Here is an 18726-nt window from a genome sequence, read left to right on the forward strand (position 1 = left end):
CAGGGAGAACACGCAGAGGATTACACCAGGTAGGAACACGGAGGATGAACACAGGGTATGTACACAGACGACGCGACGAGGAGCAGAGGCAAACACACACTATAAATACACAGAGAGACACTGGGAAATCACACACAGGTGGGAGACACAGCTGGACCTGATTAACCTGACGAGACAGGGGAACACTAACACCAGGGACCAATAGAGGGAGCACAAACCCAAAACCCAGTATCTAAAATCCCAAACACAAACCATCCCAAAACAGCCATGAATAATAATGAAAGTAATAACAATAAGTACATAAACATAAAGTCACTGAGTCATGGCCGCAGGACCATGACAATTATGAAGACTCACAGTCGTCTAGCAGCTCTAATTTGCTTTAAGAAAATGTACTGCCAGGATGTGACTTTCCTAAATGTCTTCTCAAACTGTTGCTACTTTGTTCTAAGTAGTTCTTAATTATGAAAGATATAACATTCATTACAATGGGAAGTAAAATCTTGTCTGCACACCACACAAACACCCTCTGTCCTTTCATCGTGTGTAAAAACGTGTTGAGAAGATATATAAAATGTACCATGAAAGGATACAAGTGTGAATTGTTCTAATAAAATGAGACAGTTTTGTAAGTGGATTACAGTTTGCAGTTCATTTAAACCTAGTGCATATGCGTGTTGCTAGGACTGATCAGAAGCAAATTTCATTTCAAATGACCACCCAACAGAAGCCTTGATAAAAGTGTGGTTTTGTGCAAACTGTGCAAAAAGGAGTTGGCATACCATCGAAGCACTTCAACCTTACGGTACCATCTACCATCTAGACCACTATTAGTGGTAGAAGACAGGGGTTAAAAAACGTGCTAGGTGATCCAACTTTCCAACTGCTGTGCCGAAAGACTATTTCAAGTAAAATCAACAGGAGGGCAGGGGTGTGCCTCTGCCTGCATCTGTGAGTATTGCTTTCCCACTGTTGTGCGTCAGGTGCAGCTTTGCCGGGGGAGGGTCGCTGCGGCCGGGCCAACAACGTTGCTGACCCATGTCTGTCTGTTTCAGGGCGGTGCTACGAGGGAGGCAACATTTGCAGTAATCGAGGGCCCAAGTGTGGAGTGTGGCTGGACTGCGCGGCGATGCACCGTCAGGAAAAGACAGCTCCGTGATGGGAGCGTCGTCCTTTGTTTTCTGGCTGGCGTGGTCCCCATCTCAGAAGTGGAGTTCCTCTCCTGGTTTTAGACATAAGGAACATTTGCCCGAGTGTGGCTGGACAGAGGGCTGTGGGGGGAATTTTAGATAGTGTATATTCATTTCTGCCGACAGGGTTTGTAGCATATTGAGAAAGTTGTTTTTATTGTATAAGGGTATTTTAAAATTTTATTTGTAATTGTACTTGTGTTCTGGTTTTTCTTCCTCCGCTGGAATAAATGGTGTGTCTAAGACCTGTTTAGTCTCTGTGCCCTGAGCGCTGATTCGCTTGCTCCCCTCTTCCCTGTATGCGAAAGAACGTTCAGGTGGGATATTACATACCCCTCCTCTTTGTGGTGCTCCGACATGTTTTCAATTCTCCACCCCAAAGCAGTCGGTTTTCCTCCCCAGGTTCCCGAACCCAATTTGATCTCCTACACTAAACAGCGTTCTTCCATGTGTCCTCCCCCTCCTCCCCCTCCTCCTTCCACTGTGGTCTTCTCTCCTCCTCACTTTGCACCAGTCCAGTTGCAGTCAGTTCTCTTCAGCTTTGTCCTGTGTAATCCGGCTGTCTTTTCCATTGCCATTTCACTCCAAATATGGCAATTATGAAACTCAGACAGTCTTCCCAAGGTCCATTCATGCACAGTGAAGTTGCCGCTTGTTGGAAATGCATCTCCATCCATCCAGTCCTGATGATGGTGTTTTCTCCATGCTGATGCCGTTTGCACATACTGCTGGTGCTGGACCTCTCACTGCTCAGGATACTGCTGTTTTCTCTTGACCTGCTGTCAACTCTTGATGTCCGAAAACTGCATTACTTGTCTTTTCCTTTCTCTCCAACTGCTCTTCTACTTTTCAGCTGGTTGATGCTGAGTGATCCCTTTCCCACACAACCATTCAACCTTCTCTGCCATCTCACAACATACTTTTACCTACAGTTCTTACCATACAGTTACAACTGCCCAGAGCTTCTCATCTGGCTGAAGTGTAGTGCCTGCCCACAGCTGCCTCTTTAGCCCGCTAAGTTGGCTCAGCTACTTACTGGATCCAACTTCCCTTTACATTCAGAGCGTCCTCTGCAATGGCCTTCTTCCCTTCCCTATGTTCCCTTCTGCAGAAAAGTGATAAAATACCATTACTCCACGCACTGTAGTACGCAGAAATGATTCCCGACACTGGACTCGAACTATCGTCCCTGTGATGGACCTGAACAAGCTACTGTGCTTGACCCATGCTTTAAGGATTTAAAGTGTCTTGCGAGGGGAGAGTGAGAAGAGGTTTGGACCGGTAAATAAAACTATTTTTAACTTATTTTTACTGTTTCTTCAAAGCGCTATACTTGACAGTTACTGTGTAGATCTATAATGACTTTCCTGAATTGTCTACTACGGGTTTGTGACTGAGCTTCTTGGAGGTGAGACATATGTCTCATGTTCAGTGGTTTTACCTGCTTCTAACACCTGCATCGCCCCACGGAGATCTCTGATGATGACTCAAACTACATGGTAAAATTTAATACTGCCTTCACAAAGGACCAATCTCAATGTGTAGCTATACTCAACCATCAGTGGCTCAAGATAGGCCTTGAGGCCCTGCTGCAGGAACAGTGTAGATATAAAGGAGCCAGCAAAGACAAAGAACCTTCTCCTCTTTTGATTGTCATCAGATTCTGATTCAGATGGACAGTAAATAAGAATGGAGATATTGTGAGTCCATTAGGTTTGTTTTTTTGTTTTGTTTTTTGCACTAAAATGTTCGATAATCAAACTGTTTTAGCCTAATGTACATAATAATTTTGGCTAAGGTTACTCAGAGTTTAAAGGTGAAGCTGGTCAAATAACCTGTTATGATTCTGTCTTCTTTTTTTAGGAAGAAAAATGGCACTTTATGTTGAAAATTGTATTATTATTATTTAAAGACAATACCATTTTGAAAATGTACTTAAAATAGCACTTTATTTTTAAGTCTGTCCAATTTTGGCAAGGAATAATTTTTTTTGTTTCTCTGTTTTGAATTGAAATGCAGTTTAAATGTTTGTTTGTTTTTGCAGAAATTAAAAGAGCTTGAGTTTACAGTATTCATGTCCATGTCTATTATTTGATTTTGTCGCCCACTAAAATCCTTTTAAATTTAAAAAAAAAAAACATTTGTATTTTGGGGCAAATTTTCTTGTGCGATTAAATGCGAATAATTGAGATTAATTAAAAAGCCTATAATTACTTTAATTTTTTTTTTTTAATCGAGTCCCACTCCTAATATTTGTCCATTTGCTGTAAAAGTACGTGATATCAACATACATGCAGATTAGGAGGATTTTCTTAATATTTATTTTTTATTACACATTTTTTGTTCTGTAATAGGACTAACTAATATCTTTAAATGACAAGTTATGAAAATAAAAAGTCAGACTTTCAAAGGCCATTAGAATTGGTGTGTATCTCTATAGAAAGACTTGCAGTGATGCTTGGTGTATAATTCTTTCTAATCTATTAACATGGAAATCTTCCTAAAAATCTTGTTTTCTGTTGCATCAGAAGGGGTCAAGCAGACCACTTGTTGTTGTCTACTGAATCATAAAGTCTACTTTATCATTTTCTTCAAATGTGATGCTAGCTTCCAAGCTACAACACACCTTTACATCTAGTGACAGCAGAATAGCTACTCCATAAGATCAGAATAATAAGCCTCACAGGATCAGAGATTAAAACATTTTAAACAAAGAGCCGAACCAGACATTCTGTATAGGCGAACTGGGCCTGCAAATCGACAATATTGCTTTTAAAAAAATTTGCAAAGATATGAATTTCTCAATCCACCACATCCCAAACATAGTGGTGGAGAAACTGAGATCTGGTGACAGCCTTAACAGTCACCAGATCTTCAGTATTTTAATGAGCCCTTCCAGTCTGTGTCTTCAGTTTCCTGTTCTTAGCTTACAGGAGGAGCAATGCAGCAACAACAGGGGTAGCAGAGTGGCTGCAGCAGAGTCCACAGGCAGGATTTTTAGCGCATGTTCTTATGAAGCTGAATATGCAATGGATAACAGAAAAATATCTGTTACTTAATTCCATCATAAGATATAAAAAAAAAAAAAAGATTTTCTGCCAGTTGTCAGTTATCAAATCTGTATCTGATCTCTTCTCACACTTTAACAAGGTTAAAGTTTTGTTGGCATCATTTTCCCAAAAATTAAGTTCTATTGTCCGACACTACACCATTTTGTGAAGCACTTTGTGATTTTTATCTGTGAAAAGTGCTAAATAAATTAATTTTACTTAACTCCCACAAAGAGAAAAAGATATCCACTTTTAACTTCAAGTTCTTACTTCTGTGTTCTCCATGGTCTCTTTTCTTTGACCCTTCCTGCATGGTTACCAGAAATAAACTCTTTTCTTGGCACTTTATTCACACACTAACATCACATTGTCAGCTACATGGTTGATTATTTTAAAATGCAGCAACAAACAACAAATGGCGAAAACATCTGTACACAAATGTGTCCTTCAGCACTACAGATGAAATGTAAACACAAAATAAAAACTATGAAGGACAGAGAGTTTTTCCCACTTTGATTATATTTAAGAGGACCTAAATATAAAATTACAGAAAGAACCACTATTTATGGAAAATTTATACACACTTGTTATCTTGTGGAAAAAAACTGTGGAATGAATGAAAAGGAAAGGATAAACTCTAATCCTTATTTCCACACCTACACGGATATGTGACAAATGTACAGCAGGTGAAAGGTGACACTAGGTGTTGGAGCAAGGACTCATTTCAATCATTAAAACAGAGTTATCTGGAGATTCCACCTTTTCTGGGACAGCAGGGCCTTCCAATATTGTTTTTTTCTTCCAAGTGAACCAGATCCAAATCCCACTTAATGACAGAATTACCACAGCAGCTTTCAAACCAAATATGAACCAGGAAGTACCTGTGTAGACAGAAAAATGTTTATGACAAGTTAGAGCTGTGAGAGAAGAGTCACAGTAGAGTTTTCACTCATGTACCATAGTTTATAGAAAGGGGAAAAAATACATGAATGCATCCCCTTCATCAGAGTTCATTTTTATTCCTTTATATACCATGTGTCATCACTGATGGCAGTTTGATTAAAGAGGCTTATTTGACACTATGTTAGTCTCCTTACCCACTGCAGTTAGTGTGACTGGTGTAGGTTCAGTTGTTGGTTCAATACACAGGCTGTTACTGTCTGCATGCACCCACCCTAATATCTGTGTCCCATTGATTGAGGTGCAGTTAATGAAGCCTGTGAGCAAAAAACAGATCATTCAATTGATGACAAGTTAGAGCTGTGAAAGAAGAGTCACAGTAGAGTTTTCACTCATGTACCATAGTTTATAGAAAGGGGGAAAATACATGAATGCATCCCCTTTATCAGAGTTCATTTTTACTCATTTATATACAATGATGGGAATAACGGCGTTACTAACAACGTTACTTTTTTCAGTAACGAGTAAACTAACTAATTACTATTCCTATCGTTACAACGCCGTTACAGTTACTAACAAGAAAATGCGGTCCGTTACTATTTTTCAACAAACAGACGGTTGAAGCTGTGTTCAGCTTACCGCATCTTATATCGGTTGCACGGAAGTAGCTGACTACGTAAGTAACCTGGACGCTACAGCTTTAAGCAGCTGCGCGCGCTCCCACAGACAGCAATCACTTTCTGCCCGACGATCACTTTTCAGCACAGCACCTGGAGCTCAGGGGGGCAAAACAATCGCATGAGTGCTGTTTTTTGGCTAAAGAAGAATAAAGTAGTCGTGGTAAGCCACTCCCATGACCACTTCAAGATGACAAAGCAACAAGGTGATAAATACCAGTTTTTAAATTGTGTTGATAGGCCACGTAAAACCAGAGTAATGATAAACAATATATGCAGCGTTTTTTCCTCAATAGTTTAACTTTCACGTTTACTGTCTAAGGACAGCGCTAGGAAGCACTCTCTGCTTATGAGCAAAAAATACAAAAACAAAACAAAAAACAGCCTGTTCCTGTTGGTGGAAAAATGCGCCATGTCGACCAATCAAAAATGATATGGCAACATGACATTTGGTTGTTTAAGAAGAGGGGGACGTTTTAGCAGTGACGGCGAGAGAGAGAGAGACAGCAGAAAAAGACAGAGCAAGTTTTGAGATGTGAGAGATTTGTGACGTTTAGCGTGTTTGGAGTGTGTAGTTGATGTGTTGTCTTGTGTAGTTAGTGTGTAGTGTTGTGGATGGTTTTGTGTTGTGTGTCAGAACAATGAGGCGACTGCTGAATGAAAACAGGAAGAGTGATACACCTGCTGCTGCAGGTATCAGGCTGTGATGTTCTCCTTTATAGTGGACAGAAATTATTGTTTTGGAGTGGCACGAATAATTTGTGTGGCATCTTATTGAATGCAGAACAGCTGATTGTTCTGTAAATAGTTTGAAATGGTTATTTAAAAAATCAAGGTAAAAGGTAAATGGCTGCAAATAACTTTGTTGTTTGCAAAACTTGTGCATATGATTTTAAAATCGACAATTTATATTTGCATTTAAAGTTATAAAATATGATTCATTAAACATGTTTGTGGTTGTTACAGTAAAAAATCTAACTTTTTCTACTCTGATTTCATGTTTTTCTGATTTTAGATCAATTGTGTTAATACAGTATGTCAAAATGAAAACATAACTGTAAATTCAGACACGTGAGGTTGTGCTGAAAAGGATGATACCAAACAAGGCAAAGTAAATCGTTTTTAAAGGTGAAATTTTGAGGTAAAATCAAAAGTAGTCAAAAATGGCCAATTATGCTCAGTTACTAACTCAGTTACTTTTTTGAAGAAGTAACTAGTAACTATAATTAATTACTCTTTCAAAGTAACTTGCACAACACTGTTTACATACCATGTGTCATCACTGATGGCAGTTTGATTAAAGAGGCTTATTTGACACTATGTTAGTCTCCTTACCCACTGCAGTTGGTGTGACTGGTGTAGGTTCTGTTGTTGGTTCAATACACAGGCTGTTACTGTTCACAGGCACCCACCCTAATATCTCTGTCCCATTAATTGAGGTGCAGTTAATGAAACCTGGCAGAAAAAAGCAAATAATTTGAGAAAGATGTTAGAAGTGAATTAGTCGTTATTATCGACTTTTATTCAAAATGTTGTCACTCACGACAGGTCTTCTGTTCTTCTGAGACATCACTGACGTTGTTCCTGACTGAGCAGACCAGACATCCTGAGATGTGCTGTTTCAGAATAATGTTGTTACTCTTATTATTTCCAGAAAGGAGCTCAGCATCTGTCAGTGTGCGTCCATCCAGAGCCCAGCTATACTGAGGACTGTCCCCTCCCTCAGACAAGCAGGACACCCTCATCTCTCCCTGGGACAGACACTCAGAGACCAGCAGGACAGAGGACACAGGAGCTGAGAGAAACACACACAGATGACTTTTGGTACTATAACAAGATGCACTTTCATGCACTGTGCTTCCTTCTATGTAACTTTACATGGTCTGTAACTTGGTAGCTGATTTTCCATAGTTCCTAAAATCTACTACTTTGCAACACTATCAGTGCGTTATGGAATATAGGAGGGAAGAAATATCTCAAAATTATTTGCTGCAAAGGTAGCATCCTGTTACAGTAACATACACAATTTCAGTGAACTCTTTAGAACACAAATATTTGTAGAGGCAGACTGCATGGCTAGCTGCTTAGTTTCATACATCTGTGCCAATGGAACTAAAAACATCAGAATTCAAAGATTAAGAGATGTGGCCCAATACTTTAGTGAATGTAGTGTGCATCATGTAGATTATCATTATTTATGGTTTGCTAATTCAAAACAGGGGATGCACAAAGTGTACGTATGTGAAATTCTGTGCTGTATGTTATAAAGATTACCAAAACAATACTGCATTTACATCAATTAAAGTCTGCATTTCCCAACATTTACCTTGAATGAACAGCTGTAAAGTCTGCTCGCCTGATGATTTTCCATCTGAATCAAAGGTTATAAGGGTATAATCACCACTGTCATTCCTGCTCAGGTTATTGATCCTAAATGTTCCATTACTGGGAAAAAAGCTAGATCTATGTACTATGGTATTAGAAACCTTATTATTTCTCACATATAGTATTCTTAATGAATTCTTAAACAGTTGGTATCTAGGTATTTCTGCGGTGCTGTCCATCAGCTGGATGTCCACAGTTCCTCTCAAAGCTCCATAACACTGAGCTCCATCCTGTCTGCCATCACAGTAAGTTTCCACACCTGCAAATTTTGAAACATAAAAAAGAAAAACATTTGTGATTTTTTAGTTTCTACCAAATAAATTACAACAAAAACTGAATTTACATTATCAGCAAACCAAAATTTACTGATGTGAGGACTTTCATTTACTAAAAAGTATTTTTGTATTACCATGTTTTTACCCAATATCAAAATATATTTTGGATAACCCAGTGTTTTGATTGAATGGTATCAAATTATTTATGGTAGTACTACTGCTATAAATCTGTCAGCTCTTAATATTTTACTCAGAGTAGGTAGCAGTTATGCAAATTGTAGATAATAGAGGCTCAAGAACAAAATGCTGCATCCATAATCCCAAAGTTATCACACACAAATGCGTCCAACCTTTACCAATATATCAATAATTAAGAAATACAGGTTGACACATTCTCCACATTTTAGACAAATGCAAAAACTAAAGTATTTTCATGTGAAAAAAAGAAAAGAAATGGGTGTTTGTCAAAAAGAAAACAGGAAGACATATTTCAGAGAAAAGAACCCGTACACAAACAGGACAGAGATGTTCATTTCTGAAGGTGGCTTTATAAATGAAAAAGTAATGCAACCGATACATTCTTCAGCATATCAGTAGTCACGGCATGGCATAAGTAACCTAAGATCTAGATTTCTAGTAACATCCAATCAGTAAGTTGAGACAGAGTCTTCAAAATCAGGCAGTCCATCAAATGATGTCTTTGATAAGGATGGAAAGAATAAAGTCCTTTAAAAAGCCAAAACTCACTTAAACACACTGCAACAAGGCTGCCAAGGTGTATAGTGAGCTAAGAATTTACCACTGTTACTAAAACCGGTAAAAAGACCAAAAAAGGAGCTAAAACTCTGCTCAAATGGTCATGTACTGCAGATATAGCCAATAGATTCTTACATTAATTTAATAAGATTAAAAAAACAGATATTGTAACTTTGTGTAAGTATTTGTGCTGCTTTAACATCTCTGAGGATGATGTCAGATATTTTCTACAGGATAAAAAAGTATTAAATGTTGAGTGCCACATGTAAAAAGAATATCTCACCATGAGACACTCCCAGTAGAATCACCATCAATCCCAGCACAGCTTTCATATCTCCTCACTGTTCAATGTGTGTCTTTATTAAATGCATGCACATATGTCCAGCAGTTAATAGTCAGAATTGGCTCCTGCTACTGATCAGCTTCTTTTAAAAAGCCTCTCACATTAGAAACGGAAGCAAAACCAACATACTTGAAGAACCAACAGAAAGACTGTTCTCACTCTGTGTGTGGAAATGTGAAAAAGGAAGTACAACTAGCATGTTCATTACTTTGCAGAATTTTTTTTCTTATTACTCACACTGTCACTGAACTATTTTTAGTCTGTAACAAACTAACACTATGCTGCCCATCACTCAGTTTCCACCACAATATCATGCAGTTTAATGCAATTCAAGAGCAGCCCCATTTATATTCCATTTTAAGTCCACATTTTGGTGATACACACATCAATGAAGAAAAAGAAAAACACTTTTAAAACATTTAAAAATGCACATTTTCAATTTAGGGATTAGGGAGTTCAAATGCTAGGCAGCCAAGGAGGCCACTCTATGTTCCCAGCAGCCCAGCCCAAAGAATGAAGAAGCTTCAGCCTTTTTATACTCCCAGGTGCAGACAATCAGCCAGTCAATTGGTCCTGGAGTGTCATGGGATCTCCAGGCAGCCAATCGTCTGCGTGGGCTGACACACTTGGATCTGCATAAAAGAAGGCTGGCACAGGACTCCCAGCAGCCAGTCATCCACGAGTCCTAGCACTTTTGGGTTTGCATAAACATAGGGTAGTCTCACTTCCTCCAAGGCCCAGGGCCGTAACATCAATGCAAAAAGTTCTGAAAAGTAACACTATTACTCATTATTAATGTATTGTCTTGATGCATTCTCAATAATAGCTGTTTTTCTCCATCATCATTATTTTTTTCCACAAAGAAGAACCTGAATTAACATGGTCAATAATTAATTATTTAAAATAGGACTACACTACTGATGATTATGAGCATGACAGTATGACAGTCTTCTATAGGAGCTTCCACGTTCTGGCAACCCACAGATAAAATACTCTATTTTACTGAGATGCAAAAAGGCACAACTTACGCTGCCCATGTTTCCTGTTAGTGATCAGCTTCAAATCAAAACATGTCAATTTATATCTGTTAGGATGGGACTTCTTTCACAGTATTTCAGTATTAACTACTGAACGCAGCTGTCATTAGTGATCAGTTTCAGATAAGAATGTGTGAACTCAGAAAGACAGGAAGTGATTAGAAAAGAGTTAAAGAGAGAGAAAAGAGAGACGTTTTCTTTCAGATTAGACATACTAATGCTTCCAAACGAAATATGTAATTATCTTGTTTAGCTAATCATGCCGTTTCACTGACACTGTAATATTTACAGCTAAAATAAATGTAATTACTGAATAAACTTAAAATAAAAAAGGTAAGAGGTTAAAATGTATTTTGAAACCAGTTTATCAAAGACATGATACAAATTCCAATTTATATTCAAGTTTAAATACTTCAAACCTCAAAACACATTCATAGCCATCAATGATTGTTCTGTTGTTCACTGGTTTTAAAATGTTTTCTGAAGTTATGTATGTTGAGGTTACATGTTAGTTAGTTTCACCATACAAGTTATTTTGCACAGAAGGAAGTGAAGCAAAAATAAGTTGCAACATACAAACCACAAGTGTACATGCAACTTTTACCATGCACAGCCTCCATGATTGTTTTTGGTGATATTCTGCTCCTTTCTCATAGCAAAACTAGACTTGTCACAGTCAGCTTGGAGCGAGGAGCAAATGAAGGAAGATCCAAATTTCACTGTAAACCCCCAGCTGACAATAAAAACTGCTGGCTGGGTTTGTCTGAGCCTCCAGCTGGCCCAGAGCCGTGCTGCACAAGTTCGTGTGAGACCATAGTGGGAGCTGAAAAGCGCACCTCTGAGAATACAGAGCAAACTGAGACCTCCGACTCAGCCTCTGGATCCGAAAATTGAATTGAATTGCATTGAACCTGTGCCTCGTTCCCTCACGCTCCTGCCTGTGTATATATAGTGTCTGTTTGCATTTTCTTGTTGTCTCTCCATCAGTGTAGCTTGGTGAATATCTGTGTCTCTCTGCTCTTCATTCTCTGGTCCTCATCCCCCATGTAACCTCCTTATGTTTTTTCCTGCGTGTTGTTCTGTGAGTTATGGTTTCGGGTTTTGTTTGTTACTAGTTTTCCCAGTTTAGGTTTATGTTTAGTTCTGTTCTCGCCTTTGTTATTTTCACTTTCTACAATAAAGCTCCCTCTCATCACTTCAAGTGTCTGCATTTTGTGTCCTTTCACACAAACACCACACGACTGCTGCCGCAGCCGTGACAGGTAGTGTCTCAAAACTGCATTTAAATTACATTTACATTTTAGATCGCTGAATGCTTTTCCAAAATCTAAATAGATTTAATAAATAAAAATTGTAAAAATGGTACATCTTCCATCATATTTGATTATTAATAAAACAGTTATGGAGCTAATTAAACTGATTTAAATTAGTTATATATTATTTAAACAGTTCTTTTGCAATAACTGTATTTACTTTAAGTGCATATCCATATGAAATTGATCTCATAATTTGATATTATTATATCAAGAAACCAAACAGTATCATTTAAAAATGTTTTAGCAGTTCTGTAATTGTAATTATATTTAGCAGATCTATTGCAGAATTTTGCCTCTTTTCTGTGTTTGAGATTCTTCATCCATAAGAATAAAGTCAAACCTTTTCACTGACTTTACTGGATCCCATAGCTGTAAAACAGTTAATTCTATTTTGAAGTGTAGAAAAAAGTATTTAAAAACAATCCAACAGCTTCCATGTCTGCACATTGTTCAGCTTCTGTTGATCCAGACAGCGGCTTTCAAGCTTCAGGTCAGTGTATGCTTCTTTGAACAGACTGCAGTGTGTCCTGTTAGTGAACCGCCTCAGACAATGAAGTGCAAAAACCTTGGTGTTAGATTTTATTGATGAGGGGATAATAGACTCAAGAAGTTTATTGTCATTTCGTATGGTGTTACCCAGCCTGAAACGAAATACTGTTATTCACTAGCCTCTACAGTGCAATACAGTTTAAAAGAATACGTTTAAAAAAGAGCAGCAAAAAAAAGGCATAAATAGCATAAAATCTAAAAGTCGTTTCGCAGAAGGGGATGGTTAAATAAGGTAGCCTGTGTATCTGGGGAGTGTGTGTGTGTGTGTGTGTGTGTGTGTGTGTGTGTGTGTGTGTGTGTGTGTGTGTGTAGATGGGGCAACAGAGTCCGCTTGTTGACCTTACAGTGTAAGAATAAGAAACAAAACAACAACAAACAACCTTTATTTGTCACATACTGTACACAATTATACAGAGTACAACAGCTCGAGCTGTGGACAGGCTGCAGACATTCCAGGGCTTTGTTTTTACCATGAGGGGTCCTTATCCAGTAAGGGTCCTGGCTAGCCACTCCGTATGTTGACCAATAACTATTTACAAACACTGTTCACTAAAATGACTGCTTTCATATTTAAAAACTGGGTTTGTTTGAGAATATATACAAAAATATAATTAAAATAGTTACAGTTAATCTTTAAAGCTTTAACGTTTTAATAGTACAAATCTTGAAGACCTCTTCTTTACAATAAAGTCAGATAAGCCACTAAAACAATTAATACATTAAAAGAATGCTGAATAATAGCACCATTTCATGGTGAAAAATAAGAATACTGCTTCAGACTGATTTGTTGAACAGTTACACCTCCCCCCCCCCCTTTTTTTTTTGTACTATCATAATTTGTTTCAATAGGTTTTTGTTTTATTTATATAGTCCAAAGACCACCTCAAGAAATATCATCGGGTCTCCTTATTAAAGCTTCTCAAGAGTCACTACCTGAGCTATTCAGTTTTTGCTGGATCATTGAGGAACTTCAGTTAGTGTAACTCTGGGTCTTGTGCTGGTTTGTTGTGCTTCTTGTTATCTTGTGAAGAAACTTACCACCTCCCCTCTTGTGCAAAGAAACCTGTGGAGAGCAGCCTGTTGAAGAGAATCATTGGCATCTTGGAATTTGGATCATTGAGGCTGTGTATTGAGTTTTGGGATTGTTGGTTGCACATTTTGAAGCTTCTAAATAAATTAATTGTCCATTAAGTCCGTTTGAGTCCTGCTTTGCCATATAGCAAACCTCACAGCCTCTTTCAAGTGATTCTCCAAATGGCAGCAAATACAAAGATGGTGACTCACACACCTTTCCCTTGAGAATGTCATCTGAATACCAGTGTCTCTTGTAAGACATCTGTGAGGAAATGTATTGACCAAAGGTAAAATGTTGATATCTGGATGTTTAATCACTGTCTAAAGGTTTTGCTGCACTGAAATTTGTATAAACTTATATCCATTTACTTTATTTAAATAGATATTGAATAAATATCCATTTTGGATCATCTGGTGCAACTTCTACCAAGTCAAAAACTTGTCAAGTTCACATGAAAAAAGAAAAACTCCTAAATAAACATGTTCTATCAGAGCGTCTGCAGAATACAAAAGCAGAAAACACTCGCAGGGTTTATATAAGACACTATCTTTAAATCAAGAGATCATAAAAGAATACATGTGTAGTCCTCTGGTATAATGCAGATGAAACTAAAATAAATCAGTCAGTATTAGCTTTTTTACATTTTTCTGGTGGGAAATCACATTAAATAAAAGACCTTCAGGCATTTTAACATCAGCTCTTCTCTCCATGGATCTTTAGTGATGCAGTCTGTGTAGAAGCACTGAACACTTAAATCACCTGAATTTATGGACGTTAACATACAAACAATCATCTATTGTTGGTTCAGTCTGTCGAGGACGCTTTGAGCACTTGACTCGGCAGAACTCTAGCTCCGCTCTTTTCTCCAGTTGTTTCGCCTGCTGTTTCACGACCCTGAGATCAGCAAAGATTTCTTCCTGATCATTTTCTTCCTCTGCAGAGTAGGAAGAAGGGGTCGCTTTAAAAATAATCAACAAATAATTAACGGAATAGTTGCACTTTGTATGAAAGCTTCAAACTTTATGGTGGATTTTGTTAAGCTGTTGAGTTCTTTTCATTTTACAGTTAACTGTGGCTGCTTAACAATATTTAAGTGACATATAACAGAGATATAGTATATTTATAAAAACAAAAAAAAGCAATTTGACAAAAGTAAGGGAAAATAAGTTTTGTACCTTTTGTTTTGCTGTTTTGCTTTTTCCGTTGAGCACAGACTGCTGCTACAACTACAACTAAGAAAATTATAAGTGTTGAGAGAACACCACTGATCAGTGGCAAATGTCCTATTTCTTAGAAAGAAGACATAAAAAAAACGCACGATTAAGTCAATAAACGTGAAATGAAGAAAGGAGAAAATGACATCAATGGGTCTAGCTGTTTTTTCAGTTTCCCCTGTACCATGGGTCATTCCTCTTACCTACTGCAGTTTGTGGGGTTGTGGAAGGTTCAGTTGTTGGTTCAATGCACAGGATGTTATTGGCTTCATACACCCACCCTGATACTTGTGTCCCATTGACTGAAGTGCAGTTGATGAAAATGAAGCCTATGAGCAAAAAAAAAGACAATTTCTCACAAATTTAAAAGTAATATAATTGTCAAAGTTGTAATTATCACCTTTTTCACTCACCACAGGTAGATAGCCTCTGTTCTTTGGAGACTTTACTAACGAGGTTTTTGACAGAGCAGGCCAGATGTCCTGAGACGTGCTGCTTCAGAGTGATGACGTTAGTCTTCATATTTCCAGAAAGGATCTCAGCATCTGTCAGTGTGCGTCCATCCAGAGTCCAGCTGTACTGAGGACTGTCCCCTCCCTCAGAGGAACAGGACACCCTCCTCTCTCCCTGGGACAGACACTCAGAGACCAACAGGACAGAGGACACAGGAGCTGAGAGAAACACACAGATGAATTTAGATTTTACATCAGAATCTGTGGAGATAATGATGATATATAGATTACCAAAACAATGTTAAATTGGTTGCTGTTATTTCCCAATAGGTGAAAAAATATCTTGAATAAACAACTGTAAAGTTTGCAGGTCATTACTTATACTCTCCCAATAGAGAACAGGGAATGCACAAACTATATGTATCAGAAATGTTGTGAGATATATAGATTACAAAAACAATGTATAATTTGCATCTATTAATCACTTATTATCACAACATTTACCTTGAAAAAACAACTGCAAAATCTGCACACCTGATGATTTTCCATCTGAATCAAAGGTTTGAAGGGTATAATCACCACTGTCTGTCCTGCTCAGGTTAGTGATCCTAAATGTTCCATTACTAGGAAAAAAGACAGATCTATGTACTATGGTATTAGAGAGAATCATTTTCTCTCTCACATCTAGTATTTTTAATGAATTCTTTAACAGTTGGTATCTAGATATTTCTGAGGTGCTGTCCATAAGCTGGATGTCCACAGTTCCTCCCAAAGCTCCATAACACTGAGCTCCATCCTGTCTGCCATCACAGTGAGTTTCCACACCTGCAAAGTTTGAAACATTAAAAAGAAAAAGAAAGTGATTCTTTAGTTTCTGCCAAATAAATCACAATAAAATTAATTAATATAATAATATAATAATAATATAATAAATTAATATTTTCAGCAAACCCAAATTAATTTGTGTGTAGACTTTTACCTATTAAAATGTTTTTTATTACCATGTACTTACTTAATACAAAATTGTTATTTTTGGATAATCCAGTGTTTTGATTAGCTGTGTATAAAATTATGAAATGTATCAAGTTATTTTTAATAACACTACTGCCATGAGTACATAAGCTCTGATTATTTCACTCTGAGTAGGTGCAGGTAATAGAGCCTCAAGAGCACACATTTAATCGATAATATACTCACAAAGTTAACACAGTAATGTTTTTAACATTACTGTTAGAAATGTTAGTTATTAGGTGAATAACTAAGAAAAACAGTTAAACAGATGCTCCACTGTACAATGTGTTGGCACTTAAAACAACAACACTGAAGTCATGTCTGTGGAAGACCATTATAGTGAGCAAAGTTGCTACTCTCCTTTTTTTCCAGAGTCACTGGATAAAAAACAAACTAAAGCTCTGCTCAAATGTTCACAAATTAAATATGTAGCCAAAAAAGAAAAAAAGAAAAGAAATGCAAGAGCATTTTTTTTCGAGTATTAGTACAGTTCCTTTAACGCCCCTAAGGACAATGTCCAACTTTATGTACTGATTTTTAAAAAATTGTATTGCTTCAAAACACATTGGTGATCAAGAAAATCAAGAAAAAATGACAACTAATAATATAGTTATCATTTTTAATAAAATGCCACATGAAAAACCCAGAACAGCTTACCATGAGACACCCCCAGTAGAATCACCATAAATCCAACCACTGCTTTCATTGTTTGATGACGTGCAGACAGCAGTTAATAGTCAGAAATGGCTCCTGATCAGCCTCTTTTTAAAAGCTCATCACATTAAAAACAGAAGCAAAACTAACATCTTCATTACTTAGCAGAAATAAAAGGAACCTCACACAGCTTCCACAGACTTTTTTTTATCATTACTCATACTGTCATTGGACTATTTTCAACATCTGTAACAAAATAACACTGTCCTTCCCATGATGGCAGTAGACTAATAAAGTTTAGTTTAGTGCAGTTTAACAGCATTCATGTTTATATCTCATCTAAAGTGAATTCTTGTTATATCTTATTTTAATTTAGTTTTTAATTTGTTTTAGTATCTAATACATCATATTTACATCCACGAGGGAAGCAGACACTTTTGAACAGCTTTGAACATAAAAAAAGAATTAAGGATTGTTTTTTAGGATGACTGTTGGTTTGAGTGGTTGTTATTGTTGCCAAAATTAAATTCCAATGAGAGAAACATCTCATCGCTCATCCAAGTGACTTCTTCATTCTCAGCTGACTAAATGTTTCCTACCTTATAAATAGTACAGTTACATAATGACCGAAATTACCCCCATTGCCTAAGCCAAACGCCCAGTATTATGAGCACTGATCAACTGCCATGAGTACTATTCACGGAGAGTTGGGAACTGCTGCAATCATCACAACATTGTAAGATGGTGTGGCAGAGGTGTGGTCCCTGGCTCAGCTGCAGGGGAGGGGTGGGGCAGTGAGCTCAAGGGGGCAGTGCCAAGGAGGCTGGAGGGACAAGTGGCGGTTATTTAACTAATGAGGTTTCTCCCTTTATATATAGTGAAGCTGGAGACCTAAGGGAGGAGCATGCACTGACGACTGACTGGGAAGTTGATGAACTGTGTACAGAAATGTCCAGCCATATGTTTGTGGTGCCTTAATAAACACTCCCCAAGCATTCAAACATACCAGTGTGTCAGGTCTATCATTACAGATGGTGAAAGATGTACTCTTAGAAACACTGGTTTCAGGAGGGAGTCAAAGAGGCCATTCATGTAAAAAAGGAGCAATCAACTGTGGAGACTTTAGACTACGTCTCTCGCCATCTTACAGTTCTATGATTGCAGCCATTCCCCAACTCTCTGTGAATGTTTCATCACTATTTAGCCTCTCACTATTCAAATAAGCAGACAGATTTCACACAAACTCCTCTATTCTACTCAAATGCAAACAACATGGACAACATAACTGACCATGATTCCTGTAAGTGATCAGACCTCGTTAATTTATTTAAAAAAAATAAATTTTACATTTAAGATAAAAGCCTTCTGACTCATGTTCATTCTGAGAGGAGGAGAGGAGACGCTCTTTGCTACTGTTTACATGTTTGGCTCATGATCACATATTACACAATGGAACCACCAAGAAAAAAAGGAAACTTTCTCCAGGCTACAATCGTTTTGATCCCATAACGTCAAACAAGGTATATGTTTTTTTCTTTCTCGTGTTTATGTATTCCTTTTTTTTGTTTGTTTATTTTTATTACTTTGTTTTGTTTATGTATTCCTACCTGATTAGAACCTTGTGGAAGAGTGTTTTTCCAAAGCAGGAGAATGATTTCAAAGAGACAAAATCAATCATTAACTCATCACTACTCTGTTTTTCCAGAAGAGAGCTCAGCATCTGTCAAGAAAAAAAGAATCGGGGGGACGGACTGAGAATAATGGAGGAAACCATTTTTCATGTATACTACAAGGTTTTAAGACTGTATTTAATTCCTAAAATTTCCACTTTTAGGAAAAAGT

At 37.5% G+C, this 18726-nt stretch overlaps 1 protein-coding gene across 4 annotated transcripts; it reads right to left on the bottom strand.

Moving 5' to 3' along the window:
• Positions 1-5763: 5763 nt before the first annotated feature.
• On the bottom strand, positions 5764-17008 carry LOC102290479 (T-cell surface antigen CD2). 4 transcript variants are annotated; one of them, XM_014333260.2, is made up of 6 exons: positions 16888-17008; positions 15754-16044; positions 15181-15438; positions 14971-15096; positions 14729-14842; positions 12846-14511 (listed from the first exon to the last, which is right to left on the bottom strand). In XM_014333260.2, exons 1-6 carry the CDS (start codon positions 16934-16936, stop codon positions 14309-14311), a joined length of 1041 nt encoding a protein of 346 aa, XP_014188746.1. In that variant the 5' UTR covers positions 16937-17008; the 3' UTR covers positions 12846-14308. The 4 variants fall into 4 exon arrangements, with proteins under 4 accessions (XP_042069286.1, XP_014188746.1, XP_014188745.1 ...); XM_014333259.2 differs by having other exon boundaries at positions 12846-14487; positions 15724-16044; XM_014333258.2 differs by having other exon boundaries at positions 15724-16044.
• Positions 17009-18726: the final 1718 nt, after the last annotated feature.

This window comes from Haplochromis burtoni, unplaced genomic scaffold, assembly GCF_018398535.1.
Source record: "Haplochromis burtoni strain Fernald_Lab_line unplaced genomic scaffold, NCSU_Asbu1 Contig_10, whole genome shotgun sequence".
Classification (NCBI taxonomy): domain Eukaryota; kingdom Metazoa; phylum Chordata; class Actinopteri; order Cichliformes; family Cichlidae; genus Haplochromis; species Haplochromis burtoni.